The 20,375-nt window shown below is 34.4% G+C and overlaps 1 protein-coding gene across 1 annotated transcript in view; it reads left to right on the top strand.

The window, feature by feature from the left end:
• LOC150100423 (protein Wnt-4-like) overlaps nt 1-20,375 on the top strand; it is a 109,255-nt gene that overhangs the window by 52,295 nt on the left and 36,585 nt on the right. The window contains exon 2 of the mRNA XM_090402964.1: nt 12,257-12,513. Within this exon, the coding sequence (XP_090259090.1) occupies nt 12,257-12,513 (257 nt within the window). The remainder of the gene's footprint in view (nt 1-12,256; nt 12,514-20,375) is intronic.

Raw genomic sequence — 20,375 nt, forward strand, 5'->3', positions numbered from 1 at the left:
AGGAAGGAAATTTTGTTGATTTACGCAACATTTAAAGAATTTCTTTCTTTCTTTCTTTACTTGCAGGTTGTACATTTATACAACTAAATCTTGCAATTCTTAAACTTTTTTGCTTAGTGCATTTCAGTTAAGTGGAACCCATTGCCTGATTTTTAACTACTCTTGTTTTGTTAACCTTTATTTTTAATTCATGAGCTTTACATCCTACTTACTGAGCCCCTGTAACTCAGTCAGTATCAACGACTGTGTTGGAAAGACTTATGTTTGGATCCCGTTTGGGAATCGTGAACATAAGAGTTTTTCATATGAAGATGAATTAGCGGTCACTTACGGCGGGCTGGGTTATTCTTCCAAAAAACTCGAGTTTTTCATCCCAGATAAGATTTTCATCCCAGACTGTGAGGTCAGTCTTATCTACTTCAGCCATAATTCCAAATAACCACTACAATAACAGTCTGCAACTTAGTCTATGGCCACGTTTCTGTGACATGAGAGTAGAAGAAAATTCAAATGATTTCCGCAGTTAGAGCTGAATAATCACCAATAACAGTTCCGTATTTTTTTTCTCCAGTTAATCGTAACATTTATTTTAAATCCATGACGAGATAACACAGTGTGCCCGTTAAGTAATGCGATAACAATTCCTAATTCTAATCCTGTGGTCTCCTCTCTTTGAGAGAGTCGCAACTAACTACTAGGGAGATATGACGCAAGGTTATGAGTGTAGCCGTGTGTGTTCATGGGGCCGGTTTGCCTGTTCTGGGAGACGAAAAAACCGAGTTTCCGGGTGGGGAAAAAAACCTACCACCGTATGAGACCGGCTAACTCACTTTCGTGGCAAGAGACCAGATACAGGTTCCTCACGTCACTGACGGGAATCGAACACTGGTCTTTCCGACCGAAGAGCTTCGTCTACTGACTGAGCTATGAAGGCGCAGATAACAATTATTATATCAAAACAAACTGTGAAATTGTCAATTACACAGATTCAAAATAATCTCCCTCCAACTCTGCACAATGATGTTTATATTTGTTGTACAGGTGTTCGAAGGCACCTGTACGACACGGTGGAAGTCCTGAACAGGAACCTCATTCAGTGTCTGGGTCACACCGCGTTAGATGTTGTCAATGTTGCTGAAGCGCTCCATTTCATCTTTGGGAAGAGAAAAAAAAAAGTCGACGAGAGCCAAATCTGACGAATGGGGGGGGGGGGGGAATGTTCGATCACACAGATCGACTTCGAAGCCCGAAACTGCTTCACAGGCACAGGCTTCACACAGTGCGCTGGTGCATTGTTGTGCAACAGGAAGCAATTGTTGTGGAACAGTTCTTTCCTGACACGTCACTTGCGCCTAAATAATACTGACCGTTCACTGTGGTGCTCTCAGAAACAAATTCGTGGTGAATAATTCCAACAGCGTCGAAAAAACAAAACAAAACAATGATCATTGTCTTGTCACCTGATTTTTGCAACCTGGCTTTCTTCTGCTGGGAAGATGTTCCGCGCCATTCCATGCTCTGGCGTTTCGTTTCCAGATCAAAGTGAAAACAACAACTTTCATGACCGGTGATAATTCTTTGCAACACGGTGCTCGCTCTCTGTCTCTCTCTCTGTTCGTGTGTCAACATGTGGGCCATAAACTTCGAATAAATCTTCCTTTCTAAGATTAATCTGTCCGTTTCTTTACCAACAAAACCTGTACAGCATGTAACCTACTGGTTATTCACCTATCATGGGCAACAATTTCCCTAGCTTTCACCACATTTTCATTTGTCCGTGCAGAAACTGCAATCCAGCTTGGTTCATCTCCCAGGGACTCCCTTCTCTCTTTAAACGTTGAAAACCAGCGAAACACCTGTGCACGGCTCAGACAGTCATCACTGTAAACATATTTAGGTCTTGGTACATTTCTGTAGCAGTTTTTCCTAATTTACACTAACATTTTATCACAGCTCCATGACGTAACTCATGACACGCTTCACTCACCCGCTCTTACTTCAACGATTATCACACGAAAACTGCTGTGCACCTGCGATTACAACACACTTAGCGGTCAAAACTATAAACACGTTTGTTACTTTTATTCAAAGGGCTGTCCCGTAAAAAATCAATCTCTTACTTAACGGGCACAGCTACTTTTCTTTTTTTTTTTCTTTCTTTTTTTTCGTTTATGACATTTTTATAATGGTCTTGCTGCTGTTAATTTAAAGATTTATACTGAGAAAACACAATCCTTGAGTAATTCGAAGATATTTTGCTTCTTAATTTAATCCAATGTTTTAATAAAAGTTTAAATTCCTCCTAATATGACCATTCCTCTTAATTGTCATTTGGCAGGCTATTGTACAGGTAACCCTCGTATAACGCGGTCTACAAATTGTAGTAACCATTTATCTTTTCATATATTTTTCACCGCGCGACTTAAAAATCAAATTTTATCTTCGTTATATTTGCGTCTGCCCGTATCGCGCATGTAGTTATAAGTAGCGAATTTATATGAGGGGAATATCCTTTAGCACTCATGTACGTCAATTGTTTACCGTATAAAGTGTTTATGGTTGAAAATTGTCTTCGTTTTTTGCTGGTAGAGCGCATTAAAAATCATAAGTATGTTAATCTCAAGCTGAGCATTTTATTTTCTGGTGAATTATATACAAAATATGTAATGCTTTTTTATGTAAAAAATTAATTTTTATAGTAATGGCCACTTAGAGGGCTTTTGTGATATGGTTGAAAACGAAATTAGTGAATTAATTGATGGGGAAATAAATTTAAATTAGGAGGAACTGGTACAATTAATAGATGACGTCGAATCAAACTGCGGGGAAAGTTCTGTCGAAGATTCTGATTGTGATGAATCCGTGAAAGAATTTAGTTTAAAGAAATTAGCAGAAGGATTGGACTTAGCGAGAAAGTTAGAAAGTTATTTTACGGATAATGATCCCTCAATGGAGCGCTCCGGAAAATTCACGAGAAAATTAGATATTTGTTTAGCTCCATATTATGAACAATTATACAAATGTCGTCCAAGAGATTTCAAGTGACGACATCCGGCCATTCGTAAATAAATAACATCTACGAAATGTTAGTATTGAAGAGAGTGATGACGATTAAAATATGCATATTTATTTTATTTTGTCTAAAACATTTATGCATTATGTGCATGAAGTTTACGTACAATTTGTAATTTTTATAATTTTATACTATGTATTTGTTTCATAGTTTATGTTTTCTTAACTTACATGAATTATCTGAATTAAATAAAAATATATTTTTGTTGGATATGTCATTGTTGTTTATATAATTAAAAAAAAAACGATTTCGGGACATAACCCTACCTTTTCTATATGATCTGAGTCTCGCATAACGCGATTTACATAACGCGTTATATAAATGGAACCTAACATCCGCGTTATACAAGGGTTACCTGTATTTTATTTCTTTAAGTAATCTTCTGATGCAATGGATATAATCGACGGTACTCCTATTAAGAAAGTGGCTTGATTTGTATGCTTCGCTCACATTCAAGGCGATCATTATTTTGCTTGGTTGCTTGCATCACGACTCATTGCTTAATTGTTTCAGCAGAAATTTTTTTTTTATTTGTGCGTGGGTGTAGTTATATTATTGTGGGTTGCTGCATGGTAAATTTATTAAATTTATTAAAACTGATGGGTATCTTTAATTTGCGTTGAATCATACTTGCCATTAGAGCAAAAAAAAAAAAAAAAAATCAGACCTTTTATTATCTGAAAAAAAAAAAAACATTTTAAATAAAATGTTTCATTGCTAGTTTACGAGATAACATTTATTTGATGGAATATTGAATACATCATGTGAATAATATTTCTTAATGTATTAAATTACGCAGAAAAAAATTTCTCATGAGATATTTTATTGTCTTGTGAAATATTATTATCATCATGTAATATCTCGTTCCTGAACTTCCTTTTTGTCAAGAAATATTGGCGTAAGGAATTATTATTCGAATGTTATCGATCTCAGTCCGAGAGCATGTAGCTTCCGGCTTCTGAGATCCACTTCATACAATGGGTAAAGTTGTACGAGACTAGAGAGGGATGCTCGTCGAATTTATCGAACCTAATAACACTAGACTAAGAGGACACTTTAACTAAGAAGTATCTAAGCAGAGAAGTCGTTCGTGTCCCAAGTAGTCTTCAGTTGTTTAACTGCAGTCGTCAATGTCTGCTCGCAGCTAGTTTTAAAGACATTGAATCTTGGCAGTTGTAATTAAAGTAAAGAAATCGGAGTTTTTTTCAAAAAAAAAAAACTGTATGGATAGTACTAAAACTTAAAAAAAGAATTATAAAGTAAACTCCTTTTTTAAGTTAAACTCATTTTTTTTTATCCAGAATATTGCACATATGACTAGTTTTAAAGACTGGTGTTTCAAATACATATTTTTCATAGAGCACATTTGTACTCGTATATCATAGAATACCATTTCCTATTGATTTTTTAATCATCTTTAAGGAAAAGAAATCGAAGTTTTCAATATGCAGCACGGATTGCTTGCGCTTGTGTATTGAAATCGCTGCTCAAACTGAATTAAAAAAAAAAAGAGTGCACTAAGAAATATTTTTTAAAACACGTTATCTTATATTGATATTGTTTGTCGAATCTAGGAAATCCGCATAATAGATTATTACTTGTAATGTTCTAGTGCCCCAGAAAGTTTTTGTATGTATATATATATAATATTCATCCAAGCTTGATTTGCTTCCTCAGTCCTAAGTAAAAAGGCTGGTTATATTCCACTAATTCGAGCCCTACCCAAGGGCCTATGAGTTGTGAAAATACTTTCTGAATATGAATGCTGTGCTGAACAAAGCGGCCTTTTGCAGCTGCCCAATTTTTAATCCATCTAATTCGAGTGCTTCTAGATGTTTTTTCAATGTTTTAGCCTAAAGCACCTATTATTATGGGAACAACTTGCGTTTTCTTTTGCCAGATTCGTTCAACTTTGACTTGCAACTCGCGATGCTTTGTAATTTTTTTTATTTCTTTGTCATCAATCCGATGACACTTAATTAAATTCCCTGGTACTGATATTTCGATAAACTGAACACCATTGTTTTCACATTTTTCAACCACTGTTATATCGAGTGTATGACATTCCAAACTTTTGTCAGTCTGGATTTTGAAATTCCAGAGTATTTTAAGCTTTTTCATTTTCAATCACTTTCTGGTGCAACTTTATGTCTTAGATACTTTAAACCAGTACTTTTACATAAATGCCAGTGAATTATCTTAGCTACGTTATCATGCCTTTTACGGTACTCAATTTGTGCGATTTTGCCTTTTCTTTGCACAATCTACATTTACTGTCTTCTTAATTTTTTTGGCATTTTTGGCTTCACAACATTGGTTGTAATGGCCTCTTCTTATGCAGCAAAAATGACCGATTTTGTTTCTTTCTTTAATGCTCCATTTCTCAACCATTGCCAGGTCAAGTTGCAACACTGTTCTCTATGCTGTGAGGGTATTTTCCATGCAATGCCTTATTTTTTCATCTTCCAGTTCTCACTTTTACTTGGTTGGTTTTGTATTCCAATTTTGTCTCCATAGGTTTAAATAAACCATCTTTCCTTACCTCAATTGGATATATTCCATTGTTTGCTGTAGATAATCATTCAGATTTCGTTTTTCTTCTTCAATAACTTGCTTTACTTGTAATAATCCTCTGCCTCCTTTTTTTGCGTGATAGATAGAGCCTATCAATGTCACTGCGAGGATTGAGGGCATGATGCATTGTCATTAATTTTCGAGTTTTTCGTCTAAATCCTCCACCTCTAGCTGGGTTCATTCAACAATGCCTGCTGAATATCTCAGAACAGGTATGCCCAGGTGTTAATTGCTTTTATCTTTTGATCTTTAAGATCAAAGAAAAAACTAGTCGCTCTAGTTTTTTCTTTGGTCTTATTGTGCAGAATCTCTGATGCTTCTAAAATTCCCAAATATTTGTAGCTATCTTCGAATTTTATTGCCTTGATTTATTCGCCATTGAGCAGCTCGATTTCGTTCAGATCTTCAAATTTTCCTCTTGTTATTCCAGCAATTGCGCATTTGTCTAAGCCAAAATCCATTGATATATCCTGACTGAATATGTGCACAGTATTAAGCAATGATCCGAGTTCATTCTCTGATTATGTATACAACTTCAGTTCGTCCATGTATAAAAGGTGAGATATCTTTGCACTTTTTTGCGCAATTTGATAACCATGAGCAGTTTTATTTAAAATTCCAGTTAAGGGGATCAATGACAAAATAAACAATAGAGGAGATAATGAGTCTCCTTGAAAGATGTCCCTTTTTATGTTTACCTCTCCAATTTCTTCTCTATGCAGAACCAACGTTGTTTTCCAATTTTTCATGCTGGATTGCAAAAATGTTTGTATGATTTAGCTAATACCGAATAGTTCTGTGCATTTTAAAATCCAACTATGAGGCACTGAATCAAACGCGCTTTTTTTTATAATCTATCCAAGCCATATGAAGGTTGGTTTTTCTACGTTTGCAATTTTTCAGAATCATTTTATCAATCAGCAATTGGTCTTTTTTACCTCTTGAATTTTTGTTGCTACTTTTTTATTCAATTGGAAAAAGAGAATTTGCTTTAAGATAGCTGTATATTTTGTCAGGTAGTATGCCTGCGAGTAGCTTAAAAGTTGTTGGCAGGCAGGTCCAAAGTTTTCTGGCTTTGGGCCTTTTTCTTTATTCTTTATGATCAAAAACGTTTTCCCTGCTGTGAGACACTCTTCTTTGCTTTGTCCTTCTAAAGCATCGTTAAATTGGTTAGCAAGTCTGTCGTGTAAGCCTGTCAGATATTTCAACCAGTAACCATGTAATTCATCCTTCCCGGGTGTTGAACCAATTTTTTATCCTTTTAGCTTGCTTTTGAACCATTCAGTTGTTATTTTCAGTTGGTCCATTTTTCGTTCTTGAGATTCGTTCATAATTTGTTCAATCCACTTTGCCTTGTTATTATGCCTCTTAGGGTTGTCCCATAGGTTTTGCCAAAATGTAAGTGTATTTTCTTTGTCTGTGGTATTTATATTTATATTTTCTTTCCTTATCATTCCTGCAGCAATCAATGTTCTTGTAAAATTGGTGCTGATTCACGCGAAACATCGAATTTTGCTTGTACTGTTCAATGTGCGTGCACTGAATCTTCTTATTTTAGCTGCAACTGCAACTGAGTTGCTTCAGTTCCTCTAATACTTCATCAATAGGCCGTGTTCCAATATTATATCTCTTTATAAGGTTATTTCGGATTTTCGTGTTTTTCAGCTTCTCTTCCTTAAGGTTTTTAAAATTGCTCACGTCTGCTCTGAGCTTAAGAATTTTATTCTCCAGTCGATGCTTCCATTTTGGTTCCTGAGCCTTACTGCTTTTGGGTTCACTAATCTTATAGCCTAATTCAGATGTTATTACGACGTAGGCTATTGAGTACATAAGTTGATTCGTTTGTCCAATAGTTTCAGTAGAGATAGCCCTTGCAGCTTTATTGGCTTCTTGTAGGAGTTCCTTCAGTTTTTGTTGAGGTACTCGTCTCAATACTGGAAGCCTAACTCGTTCCAGGTTGCTGTTCATTTGATCGATAATTATTGTTGCGAGTTCTTGTTCCTTCTCTGATAACTTCCTTTCAACTATTTGTATATTTGCAAGATTTTCAGCATTCTGCATGTTGGAATCTGGTTCTGCTCCATTCATATTCTTGGTCAGTACAGTGCTTCTCAGTGCTTCTAGCTCAAGTTCACTAAATATCTTGCGTTTGATAATGAAGCTGCCCTGTTACATCAACCTTTCGAATGAAATTTCCGAATTTGGGTGGCGTTCAAGCCAAAGTTGGAACATTCGTTTCTGAAATCCCCTAATTGAGGGGTTTGAACCTTAGAAGCACTGCATGACTTGTCGATTTTAAGCCATGATCCAATTTTTCCTAGTAATTACTTTCGAGTTCTGTGGATCTTGCTCCTGTAGCTCACTTGTCACTGGATGTCCAGGAAGCCTAACATCCAGTGCGGCCCTTAGTAACCCGCGCGACGACCGATGCGGTATAGAGTTCTGATTTGTCTTCACTATTTTTAACTGGGGGCAGGCAGGTACCTGAGGAGAAGGTAGACTCCACTGCGTGAGGTGGAAAAATAGGAAAAATTTACCCCTAGCACTCGAATACTCTAATAGCATGGGGTGGGGGGGAAGGAGAAAGATGAAAAAAAATACAGAGAGGAAAGAAGAGTAGGGACCAATCTATAGATAATATAACAGGTGTATATTACATGAAGTAAAGCTTCAGGTGCTTCGAATTCGCCGTGCCCCTACTCACTAGAGTGAGCCCTTGAGGATTATATATATATATACGCAGACTTTAGTAATATTATCTAATATTAGTAATAATCTAAATACTAAAGTCACTCAGATTTTAATATTTCTGATAATCTGTAATGCTTTAGTCTTTTTAATCTTTTTTGATTTTGCTATTTTTGAATAAAGAGACTAAAGGTAACTTACGTTAAACTTTGATTTCAGTAAAATTGAACAATTATAAAAAAAACAATAAAATAAAGTTCGGGTAGTTTGAATTGGTAGCAGTATAATCGTCATCACTGCCTCTTAACTATGTGGAAATGATAAAATTGGCTGTGAATCCACGCCAAACGTATTAAATTATATAATACTATCATCAGTAACTGTGAACACATGCAGAAAAATTAATTATTACTTAATATGTACCAGAACTAAAACAGAGCTCCAAAACAATTCAATGAAAAGCTTAATGGAAGAGTGCTTTCTTTTTCAGTATATCCAGTATGTAAATCTTGTTGTATTCGTACCTGCAACATTTTGTTGTTTTAAATTACGACCGAAGCAACTAAAGATATGAAGTTAGTGTATTATGTCTGTTAACTGCGTGTGTTCTTCTAGCCGGTTTGCCTGTTTTTCGGGATGAAACTCTTAACCTTCACCGACCTACAATGTAATCGTAATTATATGTTCAAAAGAAACTTCCGTGAATTTGCATCTAGAATTAACTTTTTTGTTAATGGAAGATCGCTGCCTACAAATATATACAATATACTATCTGCATATATATTGATGCCAGCAAATCTGCTAAGAAAAAGTCGCACTGCAATCAGTATCACTTATTATGCCTATTTTAACACTCATTTTATCATACGAAATACAAAAAAGCCATTAAAATTACTTCTGAAAAAAGAATATTATTAGCCTCCCCTAATGTACCTAGAAGAAAAGGACAATTATTATCAAATGCATGTTGTAATCATAAAGAATTATGAACCTGAAATCTAATTTCTTTCCGTCTTTTCCCACACGACATACTTCTATCGTGTCCCTGATGTTTATTATTATTACATTCTCCCATACTAGTCTCTGTATTCCATTCTAAATCACCAAAGGTCGTTGCAAACTAACTAGAGCAGAATACTAAGTAGTCTTCAAGTTCCTTTCATGGAGATCAACGCAAATATCCTGTCGTCAGGATCGATTTGTTCTCGGTGGATGAACACCAGTTCTCTCGTGGTAGTGGATGATCATTAACAATAGCGTTATTCTGGCCACAGTTCAATCCCCTACATTTACGCTACATTCCACGTTCACTAGTTTTTATCACAAAGAAGTTTCCTTTTTAAAATATTCATTTATCCAAAATAATGGGACAAAATGATGTCTTTGAAATTTAATATAACGTTCGCAACAGAACTGGGAGAGTATTGTGCGGTATGCTTTTGTACCTGTTTCATATATCAGTAACTAATTAAAGGGACATTGCTGTGGTCTCCCTTTCTCTCTCTCTTTGATGATCACATGAAAACCAGTTATAGAAGGAAACTATTTGGAAGTATTATGATTGGAGATATGCAGAAGACGATTACAGAGAAAAAGTTCCAGATGACTGGTGGCGCAACATCAGATATTCAGGATTGAGTGTGGTATAATCTCTTGCGGAATACACGATATACTAATTATTCCATGTACCTTTGCTAGGGAGATAGTTAATCGATTACTAATAGATATAAAGATTCCTATACCATGAACGCATCGGCTTAAAATGATAGATGCATTAGAGAAAACATAGCGATTTTGTTTTTATGTCTAGATCCCGATTAGTTTGATAAATAAGTTTGGAATTTCGTGATGCATCCGTCTTCATGATTGATCTTTACCACTGTCATTAAAGATAGAAAAAGTGGTATAAATCATCTGGAAACTATTAACATGATTGATCTGTTGAAAGATTTCATCAAAAAAAAAGGGGGGGAATAACAGTTACAAATAGAAACTCTTATTAGAGATCAAACATGGTATTTTTATCAAGCCATTTTCGAACACACTTGGTTGCAAAGCGAGGGCGCTATCCACTTGATCACTCAACTTAGCAAATGAACTTGGCTTTGCATCCATACCACACAATCACCTTTCGAGAGCAACATTTTTTGTTGAATTTTATGAGGACTTGTTTTGGACAATGGGATTCACCTTAATATTTAAAATTCACAGAATGTACGAAAGGCGTATTCCCCACCATTCCTTATGTGTGTTAAAGAACAGAAAGTGATTTTAAAATTTTCAGCTACTTCTCTTAGGTAAGATATTAAAATGTTACTTTGACGATATGCGACTTTCATGTTTATTTTTCGGACTATATTTTCCTTCTCTATAGCAATCTCTTTTTTATTTCTTCTCTGGCTTTCTTCCTAGTCAGAAAAAAAATTAGTATTTTTAGTCCACGAACTGTAGCATAAAGTTAATTTAGGTAGAAACGTTTCGCAGTATGGTCTAAAATAGCAGGTCTTGTGAGAACTTCATCACGAAGTTTAATTCATGACATTACCAGGAACATTTTTACATGACGATATGTCTCTGCATATATGTTCCTTTTTCAGTTGTTCCTCTAACCTATAGCTAGTCGAGCTCACTTTTAATGCGTCATTTACTCCACAGAGCAATTATCAATGTAATAATTTTTTCATGTACTGTAATTTAATTGTTTTATTTGTTCATGTACTGTAATTTATTTGTTTTGCTGTGCTGATCAAAAGCAAAGTTATCTAGCTCCCACACGTGTAATTTTACAATGAAGTCTCTTCAAGCCAGTTGCAATGTTTGTCTTCTGTCTTCCGACAAATGCTCAGAATGTAAAATTTTATTATATAATTTCAGAATTTCAGTTTGCATTCCTATAAATACATGTTCATGCAAATTAAATCAAATTAAGTTGTTAAATATTATTATTATTATTATTAAGAGATACCTCCAGGGAGTCAGGGCTCATCGAGGGAGGCTACATACTACATGCACCAGCTATCATACTTATTCTTGAATTCATTTACACTGCCTGCACACACACACAACATCCAATGGCAATCCATTCTAATCACACACCACCCTGTGAGAAGAAAAATGTAGCTTCCCCCTTTTAGCGGCATTCATTCTCAGCTTCCAAGGATGCCCTCTTGTCTTTTCCCTACAATTTGTATGATTATGTATGATTATGTCAATCAATTGGAAATCCATTGCAATGACTTTGAAGTATAATTAAGAGTAACGTTTTTCTGTGATTTAATATTTATGAAACGAAATTTTCATTTTATTTTTATTTTTAAAATTGGATACATTGCTTTTAGGATGAATTTATTAGCATAAGTTTAATTAAAAATGGAGACTCTTTACAAGAGTATTTATTGTTCTGTCCTTTTTACTTTCTACAGGAATATAGAAAATATTTGATCACTTATAATAAAAAATATTAAAAGTCGAAGACATGAAACACAATTTTAAAGGAATTTTCTTTTCATTGTTTACTTTACTAATCTCTTTCTCTCATGCTGCATAATAGCACGAGAGAAAGAGACTAGACCTTGCAGCGGTATTTTATTTTAAAATACCGCTGCAAGGTCTTATAGAATAAAAATATAAAAATTATTAAATGAAGATTATTAAACGAATATGATTTAAAGTATCTATGCTTTCATATTGGATGGAGGCTCCGCGTTGAGATGGAGAGAATGCTGGAATTTACAATATGTTCTTGTTCATGACTAATTATTATCATATATTTGATTAGTTTTTTTTTTGCAGCATTTGGTGGACATTATGAAACTTTATAGACAAATATTTTAAGCTAATATGTTTTTTAAAAATATATAGAATTATTCATGATTCATATTCCTATACATTTATTGCGATGCATAATTATTGTTTTTGCAGGTTACTTGGGATGCCAAGCACCTATCAAAGTACTCTAGAGCTAAAACCCACGACTTATAAACATTACTGTAAAAAATTACAATATCTAGTTGACAGACAACGAGAACTGTGTGGTCTTAGTTATAACATCTTGCAAACTATAAGTCGAGGAGCCAAGCTGGGTATCGACGAGTGTCAGTACCAATTCCAAATGAATCGCTGGAATTGCACCACCTACAACAACAGCTTAACCGTCTTCGGTGGCATTCTTGATATCAGTAAGGATCTTTTGGTTTCTGCATCCTTTAGAAGTAGACTTTGCAGGTACATTTGAATGTGTTCTTTAATATTTTATTTAAATGTGAGGAATTTTAAATGTGTGAAGTAGTTCGGGTTGCAAGTTCTTGTTGGACAGTTGCTAATTCATGTATAAACGGCTGATAACTTACATCAAAAAAAAGGATCTAATCGGAAATTTCAGTCGTTTATTTAAAATGTTGATTTCATTGAGAGATTTCACTTTTTCAATAACTTTCCCTTTGGTTTAAAAGTGGACCCATCTACGATTAATGGGAAATAGTTTTCTCCAGCATTATACCACTTCTTCGCCTATCATACACTGTTCTAAAAATCAAGTTTATCGAACCATCGAATTCATGCAGTTACGACATAAAATGGATACATTTCACATCGCATCAGCATGAATCGCTCTGCTATCTAATAAACACATTAACAGATAACAGATAACTGGTCTACTTCTTATAGGCTACAAAAATTAGTCAAAACAGTTAAAATGACAAAATCCTAAACCTTCCTTCCAGGTTCATACCGAGTCATTCATGTCGCTGAGCAGCAAAAATATGGTATTTTTAATGATAGGCACTTACATAAAAAGAGAGAGAAAGAGATTCTTATAGAATGAAGAATGAATTGCTTTTTCACCCAAACATACAGTAGTTCGGAGCGAAAAATTAATAAACTTCTAGATAGTATAGATTATTTTTATTGCTGCGATAATCAATCCTCAAACAGACTCACATACTTTATGTCTAGAGTTAATAGCAGTCCAAGGCTAAACGTCATTCTGATTATGTCTTTTAAAGGATACTTATTAAGGCAGGATGTTTCATGGCAATCTCATAACGAATGGTCGTAAATCAATAGCGTAACGTATCAGTCAGCATATCAATCCGTCACGGATCAGTATCGTACTGCGAATGTGATGAAAGTTACATAATCCAGAAATCCTGTTTCAGAGATTGAGCATGGCATTTTATTAATTCAAGCTCCTACAGGCTTTCTAATAAGCAGGGAGATGGTCTTTTACTGGAAAATGAAAATCATTTACCACTTAAAATTGGGATTGGAAAGATAAGGCACTGTGGAGGTTATCGTGTTATAACAAAGCACTTCCAAAGAGTCTGTTGAGCAGGAGTGCAAGACATATTTCTTATTTGGAATAATCTGAATTTAAACCCTTTTAAAGAGCACAAGAAATTATTTCTTCTGACTTTCTGTTCAGCGAGAGAGTGAGTTAGCTGATCGCAGATAGAATCGATACTCAAATCTCTTTACACACATACACACACACACACACACACACACGCACGCGCGCACACACACGCACACACGCACGCGCGCACACACACACACACACACACACACACACACACACACACACACACACACACACACACACACACACACACACACACACACACACACACACACACACAGGTCATGGTTTTATTTGCGTTTGCGATGATTGAAACACAGCTTAATCGTTGAAAGGTGATTCCTAATATTTAGCATTCGTCTTATTCCAACCTTAAGACTAATGATGCTTCCAAACAGAAATCTGAAGTGGTCGTCTTTCAGGAATGATCTACAGAGCGCCTGTTCCGGATTCAAAGCACTACAAGTGCGAAAATATCCCTGATAAATTTATTAATATAATTATATATTCGTATTTTTGTTTATTTTCAATTGCTGTTATTCTTTTCAAATGCTTTTATTTGTCAATATTCTAATCTTTTTTGTTGTTATATTAGAAAGGGCAATAGGGATCTTAAACAGCATTGTGTTGCCTGCCAAATTAAAGTTTTCAAAGTAATGTTAATGAATCTATCTATAATCTGTCTATCTATCCATCTAATCCATCTAGAGAGAGAGAGAGAGAGAGAGACATAAACCCTGCATAACGTCCTTCGTGTCTTCTAAGCAAAGTTTACCCAAAAGACGTATGATGCACTTTGATTTGAATATGATCAATTAACTTTATGTCTCGGTGTTAGTATTGAACCAAATATTAACTGCAGTTGACTTTTTGGAAAGTAGTTCTATTTTGTTTTAAATATCAGGAAGTTGCAAGAGTTCCTATACCTCTATATTTAAAACCACGTTACAATCATTAGGTATTTATTTATTTATTTCGTATGATATACAACGGCCGTGAATCCCTTTTATGGGGAGGTACGGCATCATCTCAATCCCTCCCTCATTTTTATCCGTGCTCGGGATCCACACAGCAGTTCGAATCAGACCTAATCCGTGTCTGTCCACAGGTTAGCCTTTTTGTCTGTTCTGGAGACGAAAAATCCGAGTTTCCGAGTGAATAAAAAACCTTACCCCCCTATGAGACCGGCTAACCCACCTTTCATCGAAAAAGACCAGATAAAGGTTCCTCACGCCATCACGGACAGTAATAACCCAGGTCTTTCCGACCAAAGGGCTTCGTCTATACCAACTGAGCTACGGAGGCTCTAATCATTAGGTGATATCCTGCAAAATATTACTAAATTTACGCTTGTTACTTATCTTGCAAAACCATATTGATAATTTTGTAAAACAGCTGTTATTTGTAGTCGCATCAACATTATTTTATAAATTCGAACTGTAGAATTGTTCTGATATTATAATTATAGTAGCAGGAAATTGTCTTTATTATCTTTATCATCACCGTGGTTGTGTGCATTCCCATGACCTTCTGGAACAAAAGTTGGTGTTCATAATTCTTAACTATTTTTGGGAGGAGGGTGGTTGTACTCATGCGTGTATTCTGTAGTCAATTTTTTCTGAGTTATGGGATTAGAAACCAGAGATTTTACTTTGGATAAAAAAAAGCGTGCTTATAAACCACAGATCGACAATGCGGAAAAGAGAAAGTGGGAAAAAAAAGTTTCTAGAAACTATAATTGTGTTCCATGTACAGATCTAGCGCCACCTAATTATTCAGTGCCATTAGTTATTTATATTTAATTTTTGTCACGAGTGTATTAATCTCTCACACTAGAGGTTACAAAATCCAGAACAACTTGCTTGTGTGGGTAGTTTCCCGGTGACCAAGCACTCAGTAGTATTTGTAGATTATTGTATAGAGTAAGTGCGTGTGTTTTTAGACCTTTCACCTCCATTTAAGTTTGGGATTGGTTAAATTAACTAATTTTCAAAGTGCTAACAAATTTCTATACATGTTTGGGATTTATTTCTGTAACTGAGACACATGTAATAGCTATGTCAAGAGTGTTATCATTGATATTCCATTAACACAATTCATAAAGGCAGGATTTGAGTTTCTGTTTTTATCATGCTGAAATAAAAAAAAAGTTGGATGAAGTTAAAAAAAGAGAGCAAAGAATAGCAATTGATCACTAAGAGAGAGAGAGAAATGATTGTCTGCTGGTGAACATATTGCTAATTGCCATATTCATAGTACACTTCCATTTTGTTGTTAAATACTAAATCCACAATAATTTAAAGCATTTAGAAGTGCTTCTTCATTACTCATCTACAGATGCGATCATTTTTATCTTTCAGAAGACCATTCTTCCCATCTTAATCATTACTCGTATTTCGACTGATTTTCAGTCGAAATACGAGTAAACTTTTGGAGAAATGAAATCCAAAAAGTTTTTTTTTTTTTTTTTTGACAAGGAAATCTCTTTTTTTTATGTGAACGAATTAGCTATTCTGAAAAGAGCGTTCCTGCTTGGAAGGCATGTTTATGAACTAGCATCCTCCTTCCCAATAATTTTATTGAAAACGAAAAGATACAGCTAGTAGTTTTTGAGTTTTGATAAATCACATCTTTTTGAGTAATCAAGTGCTTCGTGATTCTTTTTACCCATTCAGAAATGAAAGTGGGGACTTATTATTATAACACCGGATTTCTTTTTTTATATATCAGGTACAGTGTATATTTCTTTCTCTGAGCAAGAAAGCAATCCTATACGAGAATAAAACACAAACAATACTATACGGGTTGTTATATATATAGCAGAACCAAGATATACCATATCACAGTATAGACTCGCTTAGCAATTTGTAGACGATTTTACTAGTATTGAAAACAGTAATACGTACAGTTTTTGTTTGTTTGTCTGTCTTTGTATATTATGCGTGTGTTTCATGTTGTAGTCAAAATTCATACTATAGTCAAGCGAAAGCCTACTATCTGAGGTTTACTTCTTAGTGGCTTATTGGGCAACGGCATATTTGTTTGCTTTAGGCAAATAAATAGCATGAAATTTCAATCTGTGAGAAATCTGTCATCTGAGGGTTTCTAAAGATGATGAGCTGAAGTTTATGCGTAAATTGATATATTTACGCATAAACCAATCAATTATTATACTTAAATATATCATATTAAACAGCAATAATTTTCCACCATAAGTCTGTAAATGCCTTGGATATTGATGGGTCTTCCTGTATAGATATGAATAATGTGTCATCTGAATATTATTATCGCATTAACTACATTACTTAACAAATAAGGATTTTTTTTCTGAACAGTGTTATCAGATTAAAATGGATGTATTAGTCATGTAATTATCATTATATATATCTTTTCTAATTACCATGTAAATTCGTAAAATATATATCTCACAAACATCTTGTGCCAAAAAGTGAACCGAGTATTGAGGAAGTTGAAGTTTGGCTGCCATTTAAAAATAGCTAGTTAGTCAATATTAATTTTAATAATTAGCACTATTGCTATTACTTTTGTGGTTATATTGCTTGTATTTCAGAGGGAAGTGACACTTTTAATAATTAAAATAATGATGTTGTCCAGGCAGCAGCCACTTTTAAATTGTAATCAACATTCAGATTCGTATTTTTTTAATTTTTATATGTACCCATGAAAAGTTATAAACCTATCGTAGATTTAGTACTGTGGATAGGGAGAAGCTAAGAGTTTGTTAGTCCGGATACCCTACTCCAGAGAGCAAACAAAGAAATTTTTCAAGTCACTTTAGCCCTTGAATAAGTAAAGGTGGTCACACTGGGTGACGAACATCATCTCTTATCCAAAGACATTCACAAACAACCATGACACAGTAGGATGGAATGAATGTTTTATGAATATGGAATTTTATTGCATATGAGAATACTAGGCATACTTCATCTTTTAAGTAGTACAATATAAAGGAAACTTTCGTCCTGAAGAAGCTTATATGCTTTCGGTCACTTTTGAAAGTTTAAGTTTCAAAGATAAACTAATATTCTTATGCCACTTTGGCTAAAACAACATGAATTATGTTATCCATTCTTTTAATAGTGTTTTATATAGTTTTTGGTACATCTTTTATCATACTACTCACAAATATACGGCATGTGTTATATGCAGCCTATGAATAACTTTTAAAAAATTTTAAAAATTAAAATCCCTTAAAATGGAGGAAATTTAAGTTTCATTTCGGATCTTTCATATTAATAAAGGATCCGAAAAAAGCGAAACTACTAATGAATTCCTATATAATTATTTTTGTATAAGAATTTTTCCATGAAGAACTCCATAAAATTGTTTTGGTAAGTCTATCCGAACACATTAAATTTGCAGAGATTTTTCTTTTTCTTATTCTTATATGTATATGTATAAATTTTGACATAATTAACAATAGACGAGAAAAATACTATTTATTTGTTAAATAAATCGTAAATTAATAACTGCATCTTTAATAAGCCTAATAAGCTCTCTCATGTTAAATTAATTTTGCAAATTCCTTTTGAAAACTGACAGCATTATATCTTTGAAATTTAAAAAATAAATAAATAAAATAAAATAAAACGCAAGCTGGCTGCAGATGTTTGACATGTTTAACGATTTGTTATACGACATAGCGTTTAGCCATTTAACAGCTGTATATTTAGGAGGGTCCCGATATAGAATCCAAAATATAAAACTCGGTGACGCTGGTCATGTGTTGGCTGGCATGTATCGTGTCATCGGTTTCTATCAGATGGAGACTGACCTTTGACAAGGACGTAAACGGAAACTGACTTACGACTCCTTTCAAAACAAACTATGCTATTCCTTATGAAAGAGGCACGATCGCTCTAAACACACACGGAAGTGCAATTTGTATGAAAGGAGGTATTAAGATGAATTAAAATTTATACAGAAAGAGTTTAATTAGATTAACTCCATTTCATTTTGAATTTAAATTAATACGCACTAGCCTCATAGTTTTAGGAGCTTGTCCATTACAATATTTTGTCCAGAAGAATAATATGTGGCTATGATCGATTAATAGGACAGGAAAGTACTGTAAGTGTGTGTAGGCGGAACTCAAGGAGGATTGTTGATTTTATTTCAGCTTGCGTTTTTAATTTTTATCTTGCGTTCAGTTAAGAAAAAACACTTTGTAATACTTTTTATTCTTGAAAATGCATTGGTTGTAACTAATACGATGGCGCATATCACATGCCATTATGACTGTGCATTATCTGTTCGCTGAATAGAGACAGTATATCTAAACAAAAACACATGAAGAAATTTGCATACGTTAATGTAAATTAATGTACGCAAATTAATGCACATTATGTTATTTATCAGCGTTTTTCTTTCAAGCCAGCATTTGGAACAGCAGCCAATGAGAGCTGAGTATTTCTATGTTGCCTGTGATTGACATGATTGCCTTTATTTACACTTTCTGTCTCTATTCAGCGAAAGACATAGAGCTTCTTTTTCCGCCTTGTCTTCAGGTTCTCAAAAAATGAAACAAAATAGATCAATAAGAAATAAACATAAAAATAAAATAAAATAATAAAAAATACTAATAAAGTTAAATATAAATTTGAGAGCAATTATATTTATAAATGTTGATATAAAATAACAAGAGATGTGTATTATTTTCCCTTTTAATAAATTTCGCTTTTCCTGTGCTGAAGCAAATTACATGACCACGCGTACTTATGTCATGTTTATGTTTTCTTTCTTTCTTTCTTCCTCTCTCTCTCTCTCTCTCTCTCAATGGCAATCTCGCCAACGAAAGAATAAGAATCTACAGCGCATCCGGCTCCGTAGCTCATTTAAGTAAGTATCGACAATCCTTTCGGCTGGAACAACCTGGATTCGAATCTGAGAGTCTAGGAAGTGAAGAACCTTTATCGGTATATTTTATCTCAAAGTGGTTTAGATGATTCTATACGGAGGTGGAAATTTTTTCCCTCCCGGCAACTCGGGTTTTTTCATCCTACAAAATAGAAATAAATAGAAATAGGCAGTTTACAGACAATACAGATAGGATTAACTGCCCCTATCATAAGCGGTAAGAAAGTTTCCAAAGAAGCCAAATAACTTGACTTTTTAAACACCTGCGTGTTAGGCTCTGTGTCTCAATGGAATGGGAGCCCACATTCTTTGGCCGAAGGATTACTTAAGCATGAGAACTTTTCTCTGGAGACTAAACATGACGTCACCAAGTCTATTTCAGGCCTTCAAGAAGCAAGATGATGTCACATCAGGCGGTAAAATTATCTGTCATCTGCCAAAAAGACATTTACAAAAATTCATGCCACCCCTGGGAATCAAACCCAAATCCTCTCGTTGAATACCAGAGAATTTATTCGCTAAGCCACCAAGGCCGGCAATACGATAAGTGGCCAGTAAAAAAAACATTGCTTGATATTGCAATATTGCACTGGTAATATCAAGCTTAGTATTAAATGACTCTGATATCAAGAGAGCGTGAAAACAAATATTTGCCCACATTTTTATAATCATTTCGTGAAATTATCAACTTGTCAGTGGTGTAATTTTAAGATATCGCATATATTTAATTAAAGCAATTAAAGCACGTTGAAAGAAATTCTAAATATTGGAAATTGATTATTTGAATCGAAACAGCCTTTTTGATTT

The sequence above is a fragment of the Typopeltis vanoorti genome, chromosome 13 (assembly GCF_054136105.1).
Source record: "Typopeltis vanoorti isolate ZY-2024b chromosome 13, IOZ_Tvanoo_1.0, whole genome shotgun sequence".
Classification (NCBI taxonomy): domain Eukaryota; kingdom Metazoa; phylum Arthropoda; class Arachnida; order Uropygi; family Thelyphonidae; genus Typopeltis; species Typopeltis vanoorti.